This window comes from Polypterus senegalus, chromosome 6, assembly GCF_016835505.1.
Source record: "Polypterus senegalus isolate Bchr_013 chromosome 6, ASM1683550v1, whole genome shotgun sequence".
Classification (NCBI taxonomy): domain Eukaryota; kingdom Metazoa; phylum Chordata; class Cladistia; order Polypteriformes; family Polypteridae; genus Polypterus; species Polypterus senegalus.
This window is the reverse complement of record NC_053159.1, coordinates 94,584,935-94,610,558: the sequence shown is the minus strand read 5'-3', so window position 1 is coordinate 94,610,558 and position 25,624 is coordinate 94,584,935. Positions and strand designations below refer to the sequence as shown.

The 25,624-nt window shown below is 37.1% G+C and overlaps 1 protein-coding gene across 1 annotated transcript in view; it reads left to right on the top strand.

Annotated features, from left to right (window-relative positions):
* itgae.2 (integrin, alpha E, tandem duplicate 2) overlaps positions 1–20,430 on the top strand; it is a 119,578-nt gene extending 99,148 nt beyond the window's left edge. The window contains exons 25-32 of the mRNA XM_039756549.1: positions 5,256–5,336; positions 6,027–6,099; positions 7,245–7,331; positions 7,426–7,452; positions 13,644–13,724; positions 13,819–13,902; positions 15,031–15,141; positions 19,128–20,430. Coding sequence (XP_039612483.1) covers positions 5,256–5,336; positions 6,027–6,099; positions 7,245–7,331; positions 7,426–7,452; positions 13,644–13,724; positions 13,819–13,902; positions 15,031–15,141; positions 19,128–19,208 — 625 coding nt within the window. The 3' untranslated portion in view covers positions 19,209–20,430. The remainder of the gene's footprint in view (positions 1–5,255; positions 5,337–6,026; positions 6,100–7,244; positions 7,332–7,425; positions 7,453–13,643; positions 13,725–13,818; positions 13,903–15,030; positions 15,142–19,127) is intronic.
* The last annotated feature ends 5,194 nt before the right edge of the window (positions 20,431–25,624 follow it).

Here is a 25,624-nt window from a genome sequence, read left to right as displayed (position 1 = left end):
GTGACCTTCCACCACTTGCTCCTGAAAAAAACAGGGTAGTTAAAAATTTTAAGTTAACCAAGCCGGAATGGGAGAAGATAGATAGACAGATAGATAGATAGATAGATAGATAGATAGATAGATAGATAGATAGATAGATAGATAGATAGATAGATAGATAGATAGATAGATAGATAGATAGATAGATAATAAACACCTCACACCCTGCAGCACACTTGAGACCTGAGGGTGAAGGGAAGATGAAGTATCCATCTACAGGTCCACCATTGTATCCATGCAGGGCCCTATATATTCAGTTCCACAGCACATTCATGCTGTCTAGCTCCAACATGGATGGTACTGGAAACTATTCTCATAAGACGGCTATTGCATGCTGTATTCTCATCCATCTGTGGGCTATTTCCAACTCTTTAGTCCACATGCATTTTTGCATCTAAATTCTTTCCCCATGCAAATGACAAAAATTGTGAAAATTAAATCATAGAATGCAGGCCTGACACAACACATTCTAATTGTGGCTGCACAGCATGTTCTGCTCTACATCCTTAGAACAAACAAAAAGCTGTGTCTCAAGAAAACCAAAAAAATGCCATTCTGATGTGGATGCGAAACATAACTGCATGGCTTTTCAGCTTCTATCTCTGTATGGGTTTATTATCGATATTCCAGGTTTCCTCCCACATTCCAAAGATTGTGTTTCCAAGCAAAGGGGCCAGAATGTCCTTTACTGACCTAAATTTCAATTTTCAAATTACAAACATATGGTTGCTATAAGAGAATAGATTCTTCTCTGGGAGATATACCAGTAAGTGGCAATTTCTAGGAACTGAAAGGCAGAAGGTTAAAAGGTTAAGTCTGACATTATTCAAGTTGAATTTATTTCTTCTCAGTCATGGTATATATTTTATAAAATTTTTAAATTAACAACCCCGCTTTTGCATTTATAATGGAGTCCATGAGGACCGGTGTCTCATTGTAAAATAACTTATAAAACTTGACAAATACATTCACTTTGAAGTAGCATTGTGAAAAAAACTCACATTTCTTACCTGGAACATTTTGAGCCCCAGAATGGCAGCAAACAACATGCCGGAGGAAATGAAAGTCTGTGCTTTTCTGTCTATGGCAGGCACAAAGGCATGGCTTGTTAAAAAAAATGAGTCATGCCAGCTACTCCAAGTACAAAGACAAGCTGAAAGATGTGCTGTTACCACATTACAAACCGCAGTCTTTGATTACAGCGGAGTGGTTTCACTGTTATAAACGAAACCAGCGTGAAGAGGAAAGTATTGCCAAATATACAGTAGCTTTGAAACAGCTGGCAGCAAATTGTAATTTCGCTGTGAGATATCTAGTGTGTGGTATACACTCCCAAGAAATACAGACTGATCTTTTGTCAAAAGTAGATTTAATCTTGTACAATGTCGCTGGCTATGGAACCACTAAAAGCTCAAAGAAGTTCGCCCACAAATCCACTAAGATCTCGCAAAAAGGGGAGGAGAGGACTTCCAGAAAGACAACATATTTTGATTCCAAATCTTTGACGAAACCACACAGGTGAGATCTGCACACCTTCTGAGGAAGCGGGTAGAGCTGTGAACGATGAATGACATAAAAAGGACCCAGGACAGCTACTTGGAGTCAACCCTTGAAGAGAGTCTGCAAAGAAAACATTAAGCAACTGAAGCCTGAAGCCTTTAACTCACTTTCAGTGGCATCTTACATAGCCATACTATGAAATAGATTTTTTTTCACTGTGTTTTAAAAATGATGTCTTGAAGGTGGTGGCCGTCATTAGCGATACACTCTTTGAGATGATTTCTGAACGTTCGCATGCCTCGTTTGGCCATTTCAAGGGGAATAGCAGTGATTTTGTGGCGAATAGCATCCTTGAGGGCTTCAAGGTTTTGAGGTTGGTATGTGTATACCTTCGACTTGAGATAGCTTCACAAAAAGAAATCGCACAGAGCAAGATCAGGTGATTGTGAAGGCTACCCGCCATCACCATGCAGGGAGATCAGCTTCCCCAGAAACATCTCCCTCAAAATTTGCATGGATCTCCGTGCCTTATGAGCTGTTGTTCCATCCTGTTGAAACCAGGCATCCACCACATCTATTTCTTCCAGCTAGGGCCACAACAAATTCTCTAGCATTTCAATGTAACGTTCTGAAATGATAGTGACCATTGCTCTCCCCTCCTCAAAAAAGTAAAATTTTGCAACGGTGCCAAAAACTTTATTCTTACTGTGCAGGAGTCTCTGATGAAGTTCACTTGGGTTGGTTTCAGCCCAATGTCGAAAGTTTTGCTTATTCAAATGCAATTGTTCCTAGTCGCTGCACATGATGATGGCATCTCGATGAACGGTTTGTAGAATGCTTGCATGCAACTCTCTGCAGCTCTCCCAGTCCATCTCAGTGAGTTCCTGCACTACCATCATTTTGTATTTTGTCCTCCTCAAAGACATGTTGGAAATGCCTAAGGCTGAAGCAAGTTTGCACACTGAACGTCTAGGAGACTGCAAAATTGATGCCCTTGCAGCTTGGATATTTTAGGTGTTCATACATTCTGGAGATTTTCTGTTCAATGTTCTACTCATCTATCTAAATTTAGCCACCCACTGAAGAATTGTTTTCCGTTTTGGGATGTCACCATTAGGAGGAATACTGAAGTGCGTTAGGAAGGCACGTTGCATAATGAAGATAGATTTGTTGTTTTTCAAGAACACTTCAACAGTGAAAGCACCAGACCAAGGTATTTTGCCGACTGAAAACTAGAAGAGATCACCTATCAAAGGAACCCCACCCCAACCCACTCAGCTGCCTCTACCTTGCACAATGACCTTGAGAAATGTGGTACTTCATTTTGGCTCACCCTGTACAATGAAGAAAGCATTTAACAATCACTGGTGTCTCTTCAGCAGATTTCCTTGCTATTGGGTCATTACAATATGTTACTGCTGTGGGGGGAAGCATGACACTCAGGCGTGCAGTTTCAAAAACAAAAAATGCTTTTTGTGTTCTAAAACAGGTTATTAAGGCAGTATGTGCAAAAACAAAACCAAGAATAAACGTGCAGGAAACTGTTTTTTTATCTATGGTGGGAAAGAAGGCCTCCACAAAGATTTGTTTAAGAAACTGACTAATACAGTAAGGTTAATATGATAGCAATCCAGTTCTCAAGATGTGGGCAAAATAATCCCTTGAACTCTGGGTTAAGGATTGGAGGAATGTTATGTAGCATTATATATTAGGATGGATTAAGTAAAATGTCATGGGGTATCATTTTATTCTTTATATGGTGAAGGTTATGTGTGCTTTTGTAATAAAAAAAAGAAGGTGGTCTTAAGAGGAAAGTATATGGTACGAGCTATAAGGAAACAAGTGTGAAAGAAAGAGAAAGACATTTAAGTGTTCATGGTTAATTCAGATTTGCTAAATAAAGTTTTTCTTTTGTTCATCACCTTGCAGGACTGGTTTATCTAGATCTATAACTGAAAATAACAAGGTAAAAGAGAAAATGAAAAACTGGTATGAATCCAGTTGCAGCAGGCAATATCTTCGTGAAATAATGAAATAAGCTTCTATATATTGGAAGAATATAAGCCAATGTCAGCGCAACTTTTTCAGTTATTATTGTCAAGTTATCTAAAGAACAGAGGCAACAATTTTTGCCTGGGTATCAACATTCAATAATGTTAGAAATGGCAACTGATGACTTTCAAAGGTGAATCTACGCTCCTAGCTTTGAAGGGTGCCACAGAGGAAGATGACCGGCAAGTGAAATTAGCAGCCAGTCTCCTTTTTAAATGGCTGAATATCACCACAATGTATTTCTTTTTGCTTTTTTTCCTTAATATGTAATATGACATGGACATGCTGTTTTGCAATATGTGTGTGATTTCAAGACTTGGATCAATACTCAATAACATTTTTGCTTGAAAAATTGACTTATTCAGGAAGCTCTAAGGATTTGTTTCACATTGGGACAGAGGTACAGGTCCGGTCAGGATGGGGAGCATGCACTGGTACTGCATGTTGCCACACCCACCACATGATGAAACACTTTGGGATCCTGGTTGGCAAAGGCTGACACATGGTCCAGTTCCAACCTCCCAAAATGACCACCTAATTGCCGCAGCCTTGGCCTGGTCCAGTCACTTGGGTCCTCAACAATGAGGATCCTGTGAGCCAGATCACCCTCAGGAAGTTGCACCACATGGCCGTAGTGGCATAACTGATGCTTCCTAACAATGCAGGTAATGCACCTCATTCGGGACTCTGTGAGCTGCCCACTCATTTGACACAAAGTCAAATCAGTGGTACCCAAGCATTGTCTGATGAGACCCTGTAGCAAAGGACTCCAATGTTCATCTCAAATCAATGGATAGCGTCCATGTGTCACACCCATATAGCAAAACAGAAATTACCAAGGTTTTAAAGACTTGGACCTTTGTCCTTTTGCAAAGATATCGCCACACACCCAGGTAACTATTAACTTTATTATAAAACAAAACAGCTAGTTATTGTTTTACATTTATAGACTATTCTTCACTTTAGAACAAAGTTTTATGAAGCAAATTAATATATACCATGGTTGTGAAGAAGTAACTTTGACTTAAAAAACTTCAACAATCAAAATTATCCTTTAAGAACAGGCTGAACCTGAAACAATGATTAACAAAAGGCTTCGACACTACTGGCCATTATGTATAATGTCTTTACAAAGTCATCAAATGATGAGATATTAATGCTAGAAAACCCCTGCTACAGTGATGTTGGTCCATTTCTCCGTAAGACTATAAATATGTTTTCTTCAAAGAGCCGGAATATCATTCACTGCATACAACACAAAGTTTGTATGTGCTTATTTAAACAGAATATGAAATATTTTCATGTTTAATGCTAAAGTAGATTCAGAAAATGGATGGATAGATGTATGGGATATTAATGAAGAGCAAGAGATTAGGAGGGTGAATTGTATCGATGATAAAATTACTGCTATCCAATTGATAAATGGCAATACAGTAAAAACCTTTCTATCATTGTTAAAACAAACTTTACTTCAAGTTAAAGAAATGTATCATAAGAACTATTTATCCAGAATGTGCCTTTTAAAATGCAGTGTACAGATTAGAAATACTTATCATAATCATTTAATTCTTTAGTTATACCTCATTGCAGAGACTCTATGACTAAATTATTTAATTATTATTGTTTCAAAAATATACAATAAACATTCTTTTATTGTCTTGCAGTAAAAATAATGGATCACAATTACTTAACGAAGTCAGCTATGCCATTCATATAAAGCACTCTGTCAAAATGTTCCTTAAAGGGTGAGTAGAAAGGCGACCAACTGTTACCATCTGCTATTTAAATTATTTTTCAGTTTCATCACTTATCTTTTGAAACATTCTCTGTACTGAGCCTATATATATATATATACAGAGTGGTCCATATCTAATTATGCAGATCCAAGTCATTTGGATGACTTTAATTTATGCGGGGACGATTCCAGTTCGGCGCAAAGACGGTTCTTCATGTAGTCAGTTCACACACTTCTCGATGGTCCAGGATTTTTCAGGTGATTTTCTATGTAATAAACTTAATAAGTTATAGCGTAATGAAAATTGCATAATTAGATCTGGACCACCCTATATATACATACATACATATACAGTATATACATACATATATACATATATATATACATATATTTGGTGGATAAATTCCATCCATCCATTATCCAACCCGCTATATCCTAACTACAGGGTCACAGGGGTCTGCTGGAGCCAATCCACAGGGCGCAAGGCAGAAATCAAACCCCGGGCAGGGTTCCAGCCCACCGCAGGGTGGATAAATTGTATTTGCAAAATGCCCCCTTGCTTTATGATAGACTAAGAATTGCTAGCATGTTATATTTTGGCATTTACCTCCCTATAAATAAGACTAAGTATTTTATATATATATATATATATATATACGCATATATATAAATATATTTATTTCTTTTTTTCTTTGGAAAGACGCACCATACCAGCATTTCTGGCATTAAGTGAAGATGCAAAAGGAAAGCATCCTGTCAAGTTTCTGTTTGAGGTATGACAATTATCTCAGGAGTAATTTTTAAAATATGAATTTTGGTGGGTAATTTGACACACTTACTACCAACAAAATGAAGAAAATAGTTAATTGGTATAAAAACATAACTTCACAATGCATTTTTGTAGTCAGTGTATACCTCAATTATTGCTAGCAATGAGCTCTAATAACCATATGCTGTTTTAAAGTTATGGGTGTTTAGCCTTAATTTAAATACTGATAGATTACCTCTTAAATTGGCCGAAATAAGTTTAGAGTTAACTTTTACAAAACGTTATTTGTATTACTGAGGTCTTCTGCATTGTGCAATCAGTTTAACAGTTTTTAGTTTATTTTATATTATTGATGTAACCCTTCCAAATGCATGGATCTTGGTTTGGCAAAGAACATACAAACATTGTAAATCATCAGTACAACCATTCAGCATAAGGAAAACAGTAATAATCATTCCCCACAGTGTACAAACAATCATGCTATGAAAGACTTTCATTTTTCTTATGGAGAAAAAGGATAATGCATATCTAAGATAGCGCAATAATGTAAAGACTAAAGGTCAGGTGAACATTAGAATTTTTTTCGTCAACATCAAAGTTTTTTCCTAAGTATATAGTAGCTGATTTCAAGCCTTCAAATTTCAGGAATGGCAATTCTGACGAAGACTGGACCCCTTTGGTACTGTCTGTCTCTGGAAAATCTTTGGGTACCGTTGGTTTGACTTTGTGTCGAATGAGCAGTTGCTCATGGAGTCCTGAATGACGCACGTTACCTGCATTGTGAGGGAGCGTCAGTTACGGCACTACGGCCATGTGGCGCGTTTCCCCGAGGGTGATCCAACTCGTAAGATCCTCATTGTTGGGGACCCGAGTGGCTGGACCAGGCCAAGGGGTCGCACACGTAACACCTGGCTGCAGCTGATAGAGGGTCATTTCCGGAAGGTGGGACTGGACCGCATGTCTGCCTGGGGGTTTGCAAACCGGGATCCCGAGTTGTTTCGTCATGTAGTGGGTGCGGCAACGCACTGTACCGGTGCATGCTCCCCAAATTGACTTGACTTGACTTCTGAGTGTAGAAATAGTTTTACATTTAAGGATATTTATGTCAATTGAAAATTTAACATTTATATGTACTATTTTTCCATTTAGGTAAAAGGAGAAAACTTCTTTGGTGCAGAATTTAATTTGACAATCATTCTGAAGAGTGTAGAAGATATAAAAGCAACTATTTCACAGGTGATGAAAATAATAAAACCTGCCATTCAACATCATTTTACATATTTTTTTTGTTATTATAGTTTTTAAAATGCTGAACTGTTCTTTATTTTAGAATGCATCAGAGATTCAAAATTGTTTGGTAAGTTTTAATAAATATTTTTATTTTAAAGTATTTATAGAAGCTAGGGTATAAGTTATTCTGTACAATCAAACATGAAAGTGATTTATCAGCCCTGAAAATATTTTGCAAATACATTATAAATTACATTCTGACTAATAACTTCAAGCCTTCTAAACTATTCTCAGTTATGTTATTAAATTTGTTTTTTATCCTCAGTAATTTTGCCTAATGTGTTAATCACAGGAAATTGCTGTCTAGTGCATTATACTATTCTAATGTAAAATCTAATATTAAATATTTATCCAGTGGTGTAATGCTTAGATAATGTTTATATGCTATTAAGACTCACCACGTTTTGCTAACAAGTGTGAATTCTGAAAATGTTAACAGAAGGTTGCACATTGATAATTTCTGCCTGCTGGGATCTGTAGAGGTGAGCAATCCAACAACAAGCAGTCATCCCTTCGTGGTAAATTCATGTACTTTGAGCTGAATACAAAATAGATGACTGAATTATGGAGTCCTACACAATTTCCTGGGAGGGTATTGTGTGCATCTGTAGCTTTTTTTGCAAAGCTGCTGTGTGCTACAGAGGTCAAGACAGTAAAAATGAGCAACATTTTTATTTTGAATAAAAAGTCAGAAAAATTGCACCAAACTTCACTGATGTAGAAAACTATTTTTCTACCTGACATTTTATAAATGATGCTAAAGTAAATATGGACCTTTTCTGAAATATAGGTTTAATATTAAAAATTACTATTAATTAATTAAATAAATTAATATTAAAAGGGAAGGTCTACAGGACGGTAGGACAGAGTTAAAGATGCTAAGATTTGCACTGGGTGTGACGAGGATGGATAGGATTAGAAATGAGTACATTAGAGGGACAGCTCAGGCTGAACGGTTGGGAGACAAAGTCAGAGAGGTGAGATTGCATTGGTTTGGACATGTGCAGAGGAGAGATGCTGAGTATATTGGGAGAAGGATGTTAAGGATAGAGCTGCCAGGCAAGAGGAAAAGAGGAAGGCCTAAGCTAAGGTTTATGGATGTGGTGAGAAAGGACATGCAGGTGATGGGTGTAATAGAACAAGATACAGAGGACAGAAAGATATGGAAGAAGATGATCTGCTGTGGCAGACCCTAACAGGAGCAGCCGAAAGAAGAAGATTGAAAATTATATTTATTTTAGGGGAATAAATGCAGGCAATAGGGAAAAAACATAGTCTTAGATCATATGTGAAAGTAAATTAACATGTGATTCTGACATATTTTAAATGTATCACATTTAGCATTATGTACATTAAAAGAGTTAAAGATGATTATTGAATAATTAGAGAATTTTAAGCTGCTGGTTTACAACATAATGAGAAATGTGGTCAAGTTTGGTCTCATGATAGAAGGAAACTTGGCCTAGTTTGGTCTTTATCAAACTGGTGAGTAGTAACACGTCATATTTTACTCCGATAGTCTCAGACAAATTTATCCAACTATATGGATGCAGGGAGTCAAAGCTTATTTGTATGTATAAAACCATCCTATATTGATTTCTTGAAACTCCAATTAATTAAGCTTTTAAACAAACTTATTTTATATTACTTAGCATGCTCTTTAATCAAAGTTAAGACAAGTTACAAATGGAACTTACCAAACAGCTTATGTGATGTTTACAACCTAGTGACTATTCAAATATCTATTTTGAGTTAAATGTTCTATTTTTTCATTAATATTTATGTTTTTCTATGTAATCTTTTAGCTTACTGCTTGGAATCATGTCCATATATTGGATAAGTAACTAGACATTAATCCACAAGGTTTCCAGTTTGATTCTCACTTCTTACAAACTATGTGACACTCAGTAAATCACTAACATGCATGTCCAAATATTAACAAAAATAGTGAGAATAATTCACTAAATATCTCTGCACATGTCTTTATCTTCTTTCGGCTGCAATTATTGTAAATTACTCTGGGATGGTACTTGTTGTAGAAAGGTGCCTATGTCCAACAGAGATCATTAGTGCCATGGATAGATCAGTTTCAAAGCTGGAAAATGCACTCTGGAAGGCTGTTTTACTTGCTGCCTCACTACTACAAAAACATCAAAATAATGACAACATCACAAATTAGTCACAACACAAATAAGTTTATACTTAGCTTGTATTAAAGAATACTTTAGCATGCAAATCCATAATCAGTCCTTTCCAATACACCCACAATAAAAGTTGTCAAAGATAAATGCAGCACTTACCAGAAATGTTCTGGCCATTATGAGTACTGTCATGGTGTGCAGATGTTTGGAGGGTGGAGGGCTGTAGGAGGCCACAATTCAGAGTCCCCCAGATCAGCAGCTGTGGTACTCCAGTGTGTCCAGGGTCAAGCTATTCTAGAATCTCAAATTGCTAGTATGTGGTAACATTTTTTGTAAGTTTAACATTATACTGTTTTATAATAAATATAATAAATATAAATAAATAAATCTGTGTCTATAACTAGATCTAGAAAAGTTGCTGGGAACAAAATTTATTAGGATTTCTTCTGGCAGAGCTCAAGATATATTTTTTCACAGTCAAATAGAGCATGTTAATGAAAAAAAGGAATTTATAAATAACAAGGAAAATCATGTGAAACAATCATATTTTGTAAGTAGGTTATATGACCCTAATACACAACATTAATACAGTGACAAATGGAATATTAGTTCAACTTTGTAGCGGCCTACATTGCTATATAAAGACTGTCCAGTTGTCTTGATTTATTTGTTGAATTCTGTTTAAAGCAGAAATGTGTTGTGTAATCACAATCTCAATTGTGATTTGATTTCAGATTCAAAATTTACCTGTTTGTGTATCTAACCCTCTGCTTTGTACTACATATTATTTGTCACCTGTTACTCAGTCTTTGGCATTGAGGCAGCTGCTTACAGTGTTTTAGAAAGCATTAGTTGTCAAAGATGTGCAAGCAAAGGGTCTAGCAGTAACAGAGAAATGGCTGCTAGGCTGTAGGATAAGGTTTTTGCCACAGGCAGAAAAGTGTATGCAAAGGGGAGTAAAGTCAAGTCAAGTCATATTTATTTATTTATATTTATGTAGCACATTTAAAAGACAATATATGTCAACCAAAGTACTACACAATAAAATCAATTAAGATAAAACAAACATTAAAAGAAAATAAAAGAGAAGAGTAAAAAGACACATTTTAAAAAGAATAAAATGACTAACAATTAAGAAAGCAATAGAAGGGGGGAAACAAACTAAGACAGAACAGACAGCTGAATACTGTTCATAGTCTTTAAATAGATGTGATTAACAGAAGATGCTCAACCACAGCAGTCCTTCCAGACACAAGCAGAACTGCGACAGGAGACCCTGTAAATGTAGTGTGGGCGTTGGACTATTCCCATAACAACACAACATGCACAAGTTGAGGAGGCAGCCTGGTCTTCATTTTTAGCTGCAACAGTACCAGTTTCGTGTATCGGGTCATTCTGCTGTTTATGTAAAAGTCTGAGTCTGAAGGTAACTATATAAAATCCAAAAATACTAATTAAAACAAAGCTGAGTCCAAATCCAAGCAGAACAGAGAAAATCAAAGATTTTTGTATTATGATGGATAATCCACTGTTTTTTGTGTGTGACCTGTAAGGAGCACTGTAGCACCCCCAACCCCAGATACATGTATAGTGACACAAGTCCCATGTAAGATTCCCTATTCCATCCCAGCCAGGATACAAGCCAAAATGTGCTATCTGTTACACTGTCTCTGCCTGGTCTGAACCTTGTAGGGCTAGGTGGCCAGTCTAACAAGGGGTATATTCTTCTGACAGGATATAAAAGATTCAGCAGCAGTAATGTCCTACTCACATTTTTTGTGCTCCCAAACTTTTCTGGGTAGTTTATAGGTGCTATGTCTCCGGCAATGACACATGTAGCACCAGAATTCTCCCACCAAGTGTCTTCCCTTGCGTGCTCAGCAGAAGGAGGGAAATCTTGACTCCACCCTCTGCTCTGAGGATTCTGGTTCATTCTGGGCTCATTCCAGAACACATAACCTTAAGGATTCTCGTTCTTGACTGTTAGGCGACTCTGACTTTCTAACCGGGCTCTCCTTTCCATTTTGCGATACACAGAAAGTCTGTCACTCTAAGGGTTAAAGATGGACCTTTTGCTGTTAGTACTCCCTTTACATCTTTTTTTAACAATAAATGGTTTTGTAGGAGTAAGGATAAATAGTACGATGGCAGGAACAAACTGACCCATTTTATACTGAACTCCATCTTTTTCACCTAACTTGGATCTCTCAATCTATATGGATACTTTTCTGACCAATGACTCAGGTACTTAGAGATTATGGGCACCTTGGTTTCATATTTTACTAGGCAGAAACTGTGCTGATCTCTTTACAAAAGTTTTGGAAAAAGCAGCAACTGAAGTATAAGAACTCTTTTTGAAAAACATCTTATAAAAGGCAGCCACAGCACCTACTACCCCCATCTCTTCCCCCTTAGGCATATAGATCTGATTTTATTTCTACTACCAAGGCACCATTATACATTGTTCACTTGTTGGAACAACAGCAACTCAGTTCCTTTCACTTACCTCAGGGACTCCTTTTCTCTACTGTCCTTTATTTTCTACTGTACAGGAAACAGTCACCTGTACAGTCAAATCAAATTTGGGCACAAGTTCTATGCTCATTAATTTCAGAGAGGAGTCCAGCACCTGTAGCGATCCCTTAGCCACAGAACAATCCCTTTCACTGTTGTTTTAATCATTTCCAACACCCGCAGCAAGGTTTGTATTGTGTAAAAGAATTAATCTCAACACACTGGAAAGGTTTGGTGCAGCCACCCTTATATCATCCCTGGCTGCAAAAAGGGCTTTGAGATAGATACTGATGTGCACTGTTGAGTTCCAGAATGAACTGATCTAGTGGGGGGAAAGATGGAGGCTTTAAAAGGTTATACCTGAAGTGATGTCATCTGAGGCCGGAAACCGGAAGTGAAGTCTTTCTTGGTGCCGGAACCGCAAGTGACGTCATTCTTGGTGCCGGTGCTGAAAGTGACATCATTTTTGGCAGCAGAACCAGAAGTGACAATATTGTTGTTAAATCAGGTATGTTTTCCCGTATTTGGCCTGCAGAAACAACAGAAGAAGGTTTAGCGCACCCCGCCACCCCCTGGCCTGGCGGATAATTACCTCCACTTGGTCCACTCAACTTCCTCCTAATCACACGTGTATGACAATTGGTTGCAGAATGCTTTCTATATCCTTGTCAAGTTTTACATCGTCAAGATCTTCTTAATGTGGCTGCCTCCATTGCTCTTTCCTTTTCTGATTCAGGGATGCTTCAGACTCCTCAGGAGCTAGTTGGCCTAGACATTCTTTGAGCAAGCCTGGTTGTTTCTTGCAGAGATACTAGGGATATGTAGTCTTAGAGGTCCCTACACTATCCAGTTTTCTGGAACTTTTTGCCATGGTTTGCTGGCCCCATGAAAGTTGGTCTACGTTAGTTGGGTCACGAGAATATTTCCTGTTTCAAAGCTCCTGCCAAGCAGATGGCCAGGGAATCCTTACCCCACCAAACCCCAGCCACAACCACAGCAACACAACTCTCAGTTTCAAATAAAAGATTATTAAACTCAAATGCCTTGCCAAAGCTTCTTTTATATACGTAAAACAAAAACACCAACAACTCTTCTTCCTTCTCTGTGTCTCAGTTTTCTCCGCACTCTTCCCCGGCAAGCTTTGTCTGTCCTTTAACTCGCCTGGATGAGGCAGAGTGACTCCTTTTATCTCAGACTGGGAAGTACTTCCGGTGCTTGGACGTGGTCTGGTCAAATCACTTTCTTGTCATCCCCATGGCAATCCCTGGTGACGCCCATGGGACTGAACAGGGCTGCACTCCAGGTGTTCAATTCCTAGCATGCCCTGTGGGTATCCAGCTGGGTATCCAAGTCCTGGGATACTGCCATCTAATGTGGAGAAAGTACCGTCCTTCCATTGCACTGGCCTCCCAGCCAGGTAAGAGTCTCTAATCCATCTCGGCCAGGGACCCAGCTGATGTGTGCCATCCGTTACAAGTGTTAGTACCAGGATTTGAACCCACAACCTCAGGTTTGAAGTCCAAAGTTTTAACTATCATGTGTATTAATTTAACAAACATGTTATTTATTCTTATCTGTAATTTCTGACTTTATATCTTTGTAGGTTGAACATCACATCACTACATGCAAATTTGTGGCTTCGGAGGTTAACATTACTGTTGATACTATAGTGAATTTTGAAAAGGTAACATAAAGCATGCTTTCCTCTTTAATTTTGGCAAGAATCTATTTGTAACAAAAGTTACATCGCAACTAATTATTATTATTTTATTTTGAAGGAACTTCACAACACTACAGCAGTTGCTATACTTAATTATAATGAAGACCTATATTTAGACAATGGAGGAAGTTATCAAGTAGAGGTACTGACTAAATATTATTTTGTATGTTTTCCAACTGTGTCACTCTATTGTTACTGCATCTATCAATTCATCTACACATTTGTGATCCACTTATCAAGTTCAAGGTCATAGAGAGCTGGTTGCAGTTCTGGCAGTATTGAGTACAAGACAGAAACCAATGCTAGATGGTATGCCATTCTACCAATGGGCACACTCACTGAAATGGCTACATCTACACTGGCCTCAAAAACTGAATTTTATAAGTTAACAAACCCGATTAACACAGGAAGAACTCCAGGAACCTAAGGAAATATTGTAGTAAGAACAGTAAATCCTGTTGTACATGTTGGCCTTTTTCAAAAAGAGGTTTGGCTCTTTTCAGGTAGAGTGGTGTATCCCCTTTTTGTCCTCTCTAGAATCACCAAAAGCTCCTTACGTTCACACCTTTCACATCTTTCATTCTCCCTGCCCCATCACTCCTATTGGCTCTAAGCTAATAAAACATCTTGTTTAAGGCAAATTATAACAATATCTCAGAGCCAGGTCAAATGTGAGAATAACTCAGATTTTACAGTTCCTGTGTTTTTCAGCTTAAATAAAAATTCCATGTTTCCTGCAAAAGCACATCTCATGTGCCTGTAGTCACTAGTTAAACTTTAAAGACCATCTTTTAACCAAGCAGAGCACGAGAGAGAGAACAACATTGACAAATAGCACAGATCTTACTCAGACTCTCAAGCTACAATACAGTACTTCTAAATCATTGGCTTTGTATTTATACTGAGTGTGTAAAAATCATAGACAATATGGGACACTAAACTCTTGCCAGTATCCTGTGCCCATCTGAAATGGATTTGTGTTAATATAGAGAGTGAAGGAACTGATACTCTCTCCACAAATGCATAAAACAGTGCCACATCATTCTTATTGCATCTCCTACAAAACACACCAAAGTATGTAAGCATTTGCTGCAACTAGAACTGAAAAATAACTACTTGATAATTGTGATTTGTGAGCCTAATCTCATGAGGCTGAAGTAAGGACAAACTAAGAACAGGAAGATTGATTTTTTTTTATTTGCTATAGTACTATGTAAAAAAGTGTTTCTTTACTGAATTAGTGTTTTATATTCTATGTAATTAACTACAGGTGCCATTGGTTGTGGATATATTAAAAGAAAATTCATATCTACCTGCCATGATAGGAAGTTCTGTTGCAGGATTTGTGATTCTAGCTGTCCTGATATTTATCCTTTTTAAAGTAAGTATGAATTAAATTATTTCTTGTTTCTCTGAATAGATTTTTCTAAATTTCTTTTATCAGTTGATTAAGTTTAACAATGAATACTGAAAACTGGTTAATTCAGTTCAGGGATGCAGGAGCTTATTAAGGCAGCACTGGCTTATGCAGTCTATATGTCTTTTGGATCTGTCACCCCCCCAACATCAGATTCCCAATTGAAGGAAAGCCTGCATAGATTAAGAATTCTTAATCTATAAGAATTCTTAATTCTATATAGACAGATACATTGCCATGATTTAAATCCAGGACTCTAAAACTGTAAGGCAACAATCTTAAGCACTATGCAGCCATGCTGCTGTAAACTAAATAATATTACAAAATGTACTGATGCAATATGTATCAAAAGTGTTCTCTGTAGTCGGAAATAAAATATTTCATCCACAAAAAATAAACTCAAAATCCCTATTTATATAATGCAGTCTAGACACAACTTAAAAGTAGAGATCTTTACACTTTTAATGTGCATATAGGGAAATTAATAATTAAAAAAAAACATATTAAACTTTTTAACAAAAGAGTTGACTGGTTCACCACAATGTCTCCTTTTGACACCTTTACTTGCGCATTAGTATTCTGGTCTTTTTTGTTTTCTGCCAACACATTTTTGCTTCCAGCTCGCTTCTTAACTCTAAGCTAAAGCATTTTGTTGTGACTTTAAATACTAATGTAATGAGGTTGTATATTCTTTTAAGAGCTGCTGATAGAGGGTGGTGAGCCATATTTAACATTCTTATTTACACCCTGAGCAATCCATGAGTGATTATTCAGTAAATATCAATTGGATAACTATATACTGTTATGTCATACATATGAATTATGTAAAATGATTTATTATACCACTTAGGGCATGCTCTGTTAGTTAAGTGTGTTATATACAATATAATTTATGTGCCTGTGAATTCTGAGGGAAATTCCAAGCTGCAGCTGACCTCTAGTGGTAAACAGAAATGGACACCTTGATCGATCTGTGCAAAAGATAAAATCAAGTAATCAAAGACTATGCTCTTTTTTGTTTTGAAATATTAATAAGACTGTTTTCTAAGTAAAGCACATTCTTACTATTTGACACATGATTAGTTTGGAATCCAGTTTTGGAATAACCCTGGTCTATATACAAACCTGCTTGAATGTAGTCTGCAGCATCACATCAGACAATAGTTTAAAGGCAGGAGGTTTTTTACAATATTAGATTAACCAATGCCTTTATTTTTGTCATATATTTTATACTTTCTTGTAGTATGATTGCAGTGACAATTAGAAAGCAACATGACATAAATATTTCTGAAACAATCATGATATTTTTTTCTTGATTACTATGTAACTGATTTCATGAGAGCTATGTGATCAATATCTGCATTACTCAAACAATGCAATTTCTTGTGTGGAGATTAAATGAGGTACGCAAACATAGCCTATATGCAGTAGTGGGCTATCGATACAACTCACAGGTCATGAATGGACAGGAGATGACTTTGGATAAACACTTCATACTCACATTTTAAATCAGAGGAAAACTTTTAATTCTCTACCTTGTCACCCACCATGGAATAAGGAATGTGTTCCATTTACATCATAAATGTTAACAAGCCATTTTTAATATAAGAAAGGTCTTAATGGATTTATCTGTTTAGTTTGAAAAACATACAGAAAACTGAACAGGCAATGACTTTATTCATGCTTAAAATAATTGACTCTGGGTGTCAGATTAGCCAAGCAAAACACAAATTTTGCATGTGTCTGTGGTAGCCCCGACCTAATAACACCCTATAGTGTATTCAGTAAGTCATTTGATTGGATAGAGTTTAATTCTTAAATTGTATACATTATTTGAATTATTTAAAAAAATCTAAGGTATGTAAACACTTTAATGACTGAAAAACATTTTCATTGTTTGTTCTTCTTTTTATTACCATTCTTATATTAACTTCAAACCCCTGCCCGGGGTTTGTTTCCTGCCTTGCACCCTGTGTTGGCTGGGATTGGCTCCAGCTGACCCCCATGACCCTGTAGTTAAGATATAGTAGGCTGGATAATGGATGGATGGATATTAACTTCACCTGTTTGTTGTCTGGTGCAAATCTTGTAATTGATATTTAATCCACTTCCTATTGTCCAAATGACTTGAATTTTTGTGCACATACTGACTTCTGGTGACAATACATGAATCAATAATCAGTTTCACTAATTGATCAATTAATCCATGTTAATTAAGAAATTAAATTTTCATATGAAGAATAGATTTCACTAATAGATGGCGCTAGTAACAGATAGAACTAAAACAAACCCAAGACTAAAAAGTTGAAAATAATATACAGGTATATAAAAAAAATACTTTTTAAAAACCACGCTTATATTAAGTTAAAAAGTGTACTAAAAAGTAAAAAATAAGTCGCTCATACATCACTCGTAAAAAAAATAAAAGCGTGGGCGATTTTCATCAATCAACATTCAAAAATCTTCTTAAAATCTTAGCAAAAGTGCCCATGTTTTTATTTTTTTTCTTAATATAAGCGTGTTTTTTAAAAAATATTTTTATATATATACTCAGCAAAAAAAGAAACATCCTCTGACTTTCAACTGTTTTTACTTTCAGTAAACGTAATGTGTAAATATTTGTATGAACACTAAAAGAGTCAACACCATAAGACATAAACTAAAAATGTTTCACAATGTGTCCCTGAATGAAGGGAGGCTAAAATTCAAAAGTACCAGTCAGTATCTGGTGTGGCCACCAGCTGCTTGAAGTACTGCAGTGCATCTCCTCCTCATGGACTGGACCAGATTTGTCAGTTCTTGCTGTGAGATGTTACCCCACTCTTCCACCAAGGCACCTGCAAGTTCCTGGACATTTCTGGGGGGAATGGCCCTAGCCCTCACCCTGCGATCCAACAGGTCCCAGACGTGCTCAATTCCTTCGACGATAAACCCGAATCCGTCCATCACCCCTGGTAAGACAAAACCGTGACTCATCAGTGAAGAGCACTTTTTGCCACTCCTGTCTGGTCCAGCGAAGGTGGGTTTGTGCCCATAGGCAGCGTTGTTGCTGGTGATGTCTGATAAGGACCTGCCTTACAACAGGCCTACAAGCCCTCAGTCCAGCCTCTCTCAGCCTATTGCGGACAGTCTGAGCACTGATGGAGGGATTCTGTGTTCCTGGTGTGACTCGGGCAGTTGTTGTGGTCATCCTGTACCTGTCACGCAGGTGTGATATTCGGATGTACCGATCCTGTGCAGATGTTGTTACACGTGGTCTTCCACTTCGAGGATGATCAGCTGTCCTTCCTGTCTCCCTGTAGCGCTGTCTTAGGAGTCTCACAGTGCGGACATGGCAATTAATTGCCCTAGCCACATCCGCAGTCCTCATGCCTCCCTGCAGCATGCCTAATGCACGTTCACGCCCATGAGCAGGGACCCTGGGCATCTTTCTTTGGGTGTTTTTTACAGTCGGTAGACAAGTCTCTTTAGTGTCCTGCGTTTTTAGAACTGTGACTTTAAATGCCTACTTTCTGTAAGCTGTTAAGGTCTTAACGACCATTCCACAGGTGCATGTTAAATAATTGATTATGGCTAATTGAACATGCATGGAAAACATTATTTAAACCCTTTACAATGAAGATCTGTAAAGTTATTTGGATTTTTAAAACATTATTGTTGAAATACACAGTCCTGAAAAAGGGACGTTTCTTTTTTTGCTGAGTATATATACAGTATTTTCCATAGATTATTCTTAATTTTGAGTAAAAAGAAAAATTGTTTCATTTTAATTTTATAGACATGTCAGTTATTAATTGACCAGTAAAATTGAAAACTTCATTTAATTTTTAGACTGTGCTAATAGTGTTGCTCAACTCTCTTCTGTCTAGATTGAAGGCAGTGATATGAGTGCATCAGTGAGCAGAAACCTATCATGTAACATAACTTGAAATTTTTATATATCTGTACAGATTGGCTTTTTTAAGCGAAAATATAAAGAGAAAACGATGACTGACCAGCAGCAAGAGGAAACCAAGAAAGAAGATATGTGAAATGATTGCTAAATATTTGAATCATCTTGACTTCTGCACAATCTTCTCAGTAAGATCTCATAATAGATATTACTGAACCTAAAAAGGAAAAAACAGAAAGAAAAAAAATCATTGTAAATTATTTCCTGGAGCCAAATGTTTATTTGAAAACCATGTTAGCTGTTTTCTGTTCTCAAGGTCTATTTTCCTTTTGAATTAAATTTTGTAACTGATATTAAGAGTTTATTTCTGTATTTAATTTTATTAATGATCCTGTTCTTATTGGTTTTGGTTTGAGTGTGTAAAAAAACACATTCCTGGGAAAAGAAATCTGTTCATCGATTCGTTCATTTTCTGAATTTACTATGTCTTTACAGAATTTTTTCAGGCATCAGATTGTGGAAGGCATGGATGGAAAGCCAGACCATCAAATGCCACTTATTATGCACTGTCAATATACAATGACCAGTTAACCTAATAAAGAGGAAACCTGAATACTGTAAAAATTGAATTTGAACCTTGGTTCAGTGCATAAGAGCATTGAGTGTAGGTGCACTATTAAAAAGGAAACCAGCTACAACACCAGTTGTGCTTGTGCCGAATCTCTTATTCTTCTGAGCTTACTCTTAACTGCTAAAAGGTCACAATAAGTAATATCATGAAGGCAAAGTTTATTGAATATGTTTGTATTAAGGAGCATATTATCTAGCTTTCATTATCAACAGAAACAAGCATGACTTCAAAAGATAAATGAAATAAAGTTAAAGGTATTCTATTTGTAAAGTGTGCTTGCTGTATCAGTTTTGGTTGGGCTAGTTTCATGCTGATAGTTTTTGCTAGAGTGAAAAAGTGAACTTGTGGTTACCTGAGTTATGCCTAACAGCTCTGGTCTGTGCAGAGGTGCAGATGTACCCTGCAGCAGTGCACCATGTACTCACTTTAAGGTAATTGAACTCATGGATCAATGAAGTAAGTCTAGTGGGCCTGGTCAGTTGTGGCCATTTAATGTATTACCATTCTACCATATGCTGTTAGCAGCTGAATGTAACCAATAATGTTAAAGGTATTTTACCTATGAAATTAATTCCTTGGAACTGTAATCTGATTGATATTGTATAAAAGAGCACTGCACCAGTTCCTCTTTGTGGCATTTACTAACTGCCAGCTTGGTGCACATGTTTCTGTGAGTGTTATCTCTTGCATACAAGACTTAGAAAAATAAAAGAAGATTGGTTTTCACCTCCTTCTGCCTGCGTTCCTTGACTCCAAACTATACAGGCAGAACATGTCACCGGGTTTGGGTGCCAGTACTCTTCTTCCACAGTACCTAGCATAGACATATGCATACATGGGGGTGAACATGAAAACCTTTCATGGATGGTGAATGACTATGACTGGAAACCAGGTCCTGGGATCTATGAGGCATTAGCATTACCTGCCGTGCTTCAGTGATACCATAATCAAAACCCTTTATTTAGCAGTCACAGGGGTTTGAAGCCTACACTCACAGCACTGGGCATAAAGCAAGAACTAGTCTTGAAAGGGATGCCAGGCAATTACAGGTTGCACAGTTAACCAAACATGTTTGTCATTGGAGTGAGCACCTCAGTGCCAAAAACACTCTCACAATACTTGCAAACACCCATAGTGCAGTCTCAATGACTTGAACCCAGGACTCTAAAGTTATGCATTAGCATTTCTGACCATTGTGCTACCTGAAAGTTCAAATTTAGTCATTCAAAAATACAAAGTATTGCAGGTAGAATGTGACAAATAAAAAGGCATGTATGCAATACAAAACAAAGCCATTTGTGATGCCCAACTGTGCTATAAGCAAGGTTACCACTTTAAATGGATAGCATTCCTCATAAATTACATATTTTATGAAGCTAAAGCAATTATTAAATGCTTGCTTTCCGGAGATAAACTAATGGATTCTGAAGACAATGCCTTATTATATTACTTTCAATAATTCAATTTTCACGTTTTTTCAATAAGTGAAAATTAACTAAATGAAACATTTATTGTTAAAATATATCATATTTCATGCCATGTCCAAACATTGTTACGTAAAATAATTATTCTAATGTGGTCCTCTTTCACTTTTCTTTAACCAAATTATCATATTAGAGATGGTATTGTTCTCTCTTAGATTTTCTGATGCTAGGGGCTCTTTGCTAATATTCCTGTCATTAAATGTGCATTTTTGTCCATTGCAACCTTGTGCAATTCATTGATCTGTTACTTACAGTATGATCATCTTTTTTTACTTCTTTCAACTTTTTCTCTTTATGTTAGTCCAGTGACTGCTATTCCAACCTACCTTTTTTATCACATTTTATATCAGTGGATATAACTGATGCTGATATACACATAGCTTTTGTATGGGGAGTAGAAGTAGAGGTAATACTGCTATGTCTATTGAGGTAAAACTGAACATCATTGGGAGTTGTGCTAGTCCATCTTCTGGGCCTTATTTACAAAACTCATTAATAACTTACTATCAGTAACTACTTAATGTGAATCATGTAAGCATTGTGATTGCCTTTTCAAAGTGATAGCATTCTAAACATGAATTTTGTTTTCAATAAAGTGTTCATCTATATATATAAAATTCTTTTTGCGTTTGAAAAGGAAATTACGTATGACCACGCGAAACGGAAATTACGTATGACCACAGAACATATTATAATACAGGAACTAATCACTTCTTTTGTGGACGCCATTTTTATATCATCTTTACGAATTGTTATTATTTGTGTGAGAGTTATTTTACTGATATTGAAAAGAAGTAAACACAAACACGCCGATCTATCCCATAGAAGTGCACCCCGCGTCACCCAACCTCTCTGGACTCCAGTGCTGAGCCGTCTGCAGCCAGGCACGTTCTGACAGAGAAGTTTGATTTATTTCTCCACGTGACTGTTGTGGAATCTGCCACATTATAACTTTTTTTTAATTGGCAGTACATGATAGTAGAAGAGATGAGGAAAATAGCTTTGCGTCTTTCTACTTTTTATTTGCGCCGAGCTGTAAACAATGTGAAGGCGACACTGCCTTCAGCAGCGAGGGGTCGTGAGAACAAAGTGGACGCTCGGAGGCGTCTCCTGGGAGAGTGGATATCTTTACGAATGAGTGTGATTGGCGCCATCGAAGAAAAACTCTCTTTGTAAATTGCGCTGCACGACTACTTACTGTCCCTTAAGGTGAGTTCAAGTCACTAAAACCCTGCAACATTCAAGGTTGCTTTTGTGATGAATTCTTTTAAGAAGATGGAGGGTTTACATCTAAGAACATGTACCGACCTCTTCATGTTAAGTTCTGGACTTGGGAATTGTTTGGACCTTCTGCCCGTTAAGCACGAAACAGCAGTGTCCACATTTCTCAGAATAATTTTACTCTTAAATCACAGGCACGTAGTGCAAGATTGTCAAGCAGAAATTTGCAGGATCGCATAGAAAATGTAATCTCTATACCACAGTGGTCGTGTAGCGCCTTTCACAAGGGATCTGCTACTGAGAGATGATCCAAATACATTTAAGCTGCTGTTAGTGCTACTTACCTGTTGTGTTATAGCGTCTTTAAAATGTACTTTACCTGAAAGCACTCAGTACTGCTCAATGTATCTTTACTTCTTACATGTTAATGTTTTACTGTTTAATGATTTATATACTACATTTTATTTTTTTCCCTTGCACTCAGTGAGCGAAGCCACTGGGTAATCAGCTAGTAAGGATATATTTTAATTACTTGTACTCAAAAATACAAGTTTTATTTAGTAAAGTAAGGTAAGTAATAAAGGTGAAATATTGTTAGATTAGCCTAAGCCTTTTGTTTTTATGACCATTGCTTACCCAGACTTCATTGCTGGTTGCGAAGGGGCCCCATAACAGTTCAAGTTTCAGTGTCCCAAAAGCGTAGGTCCACTGCCGATGCAATATAAAATACGTGGATGGTGATACCCAAAACTCGTCGTGTTAGTTAAATTTGATAGTGTTGGACAGCAAACTACAAGGCTGCAGATTTAATTCCTGCCATTTACTCACTGTGACTTTCCAGTGTTCCTCGCAATTAAATATTAAAACAACTTTGATAAACTATATTTAAAAAATACATTTTAAATAATCTGCTTGTTTGAAATATTTTGGAACACAAATGCTCAATTATTCAAAACATTCAGTATCATAATACATTTTTAAAACATTTTGGAACCACCTTCAATGAAACTGGTTTTAATTTGAACTTACAATAATTCTCCGGTTACTACTAATAAAGAAGCATTAAACCAGTAAAATACAAAATAATGAAGTAAAACCATTTTCATGTAAAGCTAAAGAGAAGGTAAAATCTGAAGAACCAATTCACCTGTCATGTCTCCTTACTGGTATCTCACATCAGCAGTATTATTTATTTTATTTTTATTTTTTTATCTATTTGCAGACATTCCGGGAATCTCCTGCATATTGATAGTGGTTCCATGATGCCCACAAATTATATACAATGTCGCAGAAATTTGTTTTTTAGAATGAGGGCACGAGGGAGAGAGAGCAACGAATCCAGAGCTTATCTGAATCAGAGAGTGATCATCCAGATTGCTCTCTCTTTTTCTGCCAAGTAGAGTGTAGTATTATTAAGGAGGAGTGTAAAGGGCTGTCATTAGGGGGCAATCAAGTGGAGGTGTAATAAGAGATCATTATCTGTATTTGCTGTTTGTGATTTAGGGGGTAGTTGTCAGTAATGATTTTTTGGGTGTGCTGGGGGACTTACGGGAGGTTGGTCTTTGTTTGGGATGTGAAGCTGCGTTATTACAAAATAAAGTTGTCCCTTCATTTTGTGTCTTTCTGGAGGATATCACATTGGCGACAAGGATGTGTTATCCAGGTATATCACCAATCAAGGCTCTGGCTAGAAATTATTTTTGGTGGACAGACCTGGACAGGGATATTAAACCATTAGTTCAGTCATGTACCCAGTGTCTAGAACACAGGAATGTACCAGCCACAGCTCCACTGCATCCCAGGGAGTGGCCTAGCAAACCATGGCAGAGGCTGCATTTTGACTATGCTGGTCCATTTATGGGTTGCATATTCCTAGTGGTCAAAGATACTCATTCAAAATGGATGGATGTGTATCCATTATGTTCTTCCACTGCAACTGTTACTTTTGACTGCTTGCAGAAAAGTTTCAGTAAACTGGGGCTGCCAGAGATAGTAATTTCTGATAATGGCTCTTGTTTTGTGACTTTAGAATTTAAAGAATTCAGGGAGAAGAACGTAATTGTTCATGTAACCTTTGTACCTTTTCATGCCTCTTCAAATAGTTTAACTGAGAGTTACAGACTTTTAAAGTAATGATGAAGAAAACCAGTAAAGGAAATACAGCAACTAAAGTGCTCAGAGTGTTGTTCAGCTATAGGATTATCGGTAAATTAAATTTACGCCCCAATCCACTACTGGACTCTCTGCAGCAGAGATATTACAGGACCATAAGCTGAGGTTAACACTTGACCTGGTATGTCCTGACCTTAAGAAAAAGGTGGAATACAAAAAAAGGATGCAGAAAGAAAATCATGACAGTTTCTGGAAGAGACCATAAGGTTGGAGGACATTGGAGAAGATGTGCCTGTAGGGGCATCCCAAGCAGCAGACACAACAGACTCTGCAGACATGGTGATGGGCCCAAAGGTCTCAGATGAGGAGGGACAGGGTGTGAGTGGAACAAGTGACATTAACACACAAAGCATAGCTCTACTTGTTCATCATTTGGTTGATGAAAGCAATAATATCATGTGTGAGAAAGCGTGTGCCCTATCATCCAGGTACTTTAAGATAAAGTAGCAGTTGGATTTGTAGACATTCCAGTGTGCAATGATGCCAAAGCTGAAAACATATTCAACTGCATTGTATCACACATGCATGACAAAGACCTTGTCTGGTCCAACTGTGTTGGATTTAGCAGTGACAATTGCAATGTGATGATTGGCAAAAACAACTCTCTTATCAAGAGTGAAAGCACAGGCCCCTCATATTTACAGTGCTGGCTGTCCAAGTCACTTGGTGAACATTTGTACTAAAACTGCTGCCAAGGAGCTCTTATTGTCACCTGAAGAACTGCTCATTGACATCTTCCACTACTTTGAGAAACATTTCAAATGAAGAGGAGACTTAAATCAGTTTTTAAGAGTTCTGCAATGTTGCCCAACAGAGAGTACAAAAGTATTGTCATACAAACTGGGTTTCTTTAGGAAAAGGTCTGGACCATCTTCTCCACCAATGGCCAGCTTTTAGTTGTAATTTTGAGTCAATGAGTGAAAATCAGAAGTCATCACATATTCTAAAGATGCTGAAAGGCCAACAAATGAAAGTATACACATGTTTTCTTCATAATTTCACACAATGTTTTGAAAAATTCAATTTGATTTCCCAAAAAAACACACC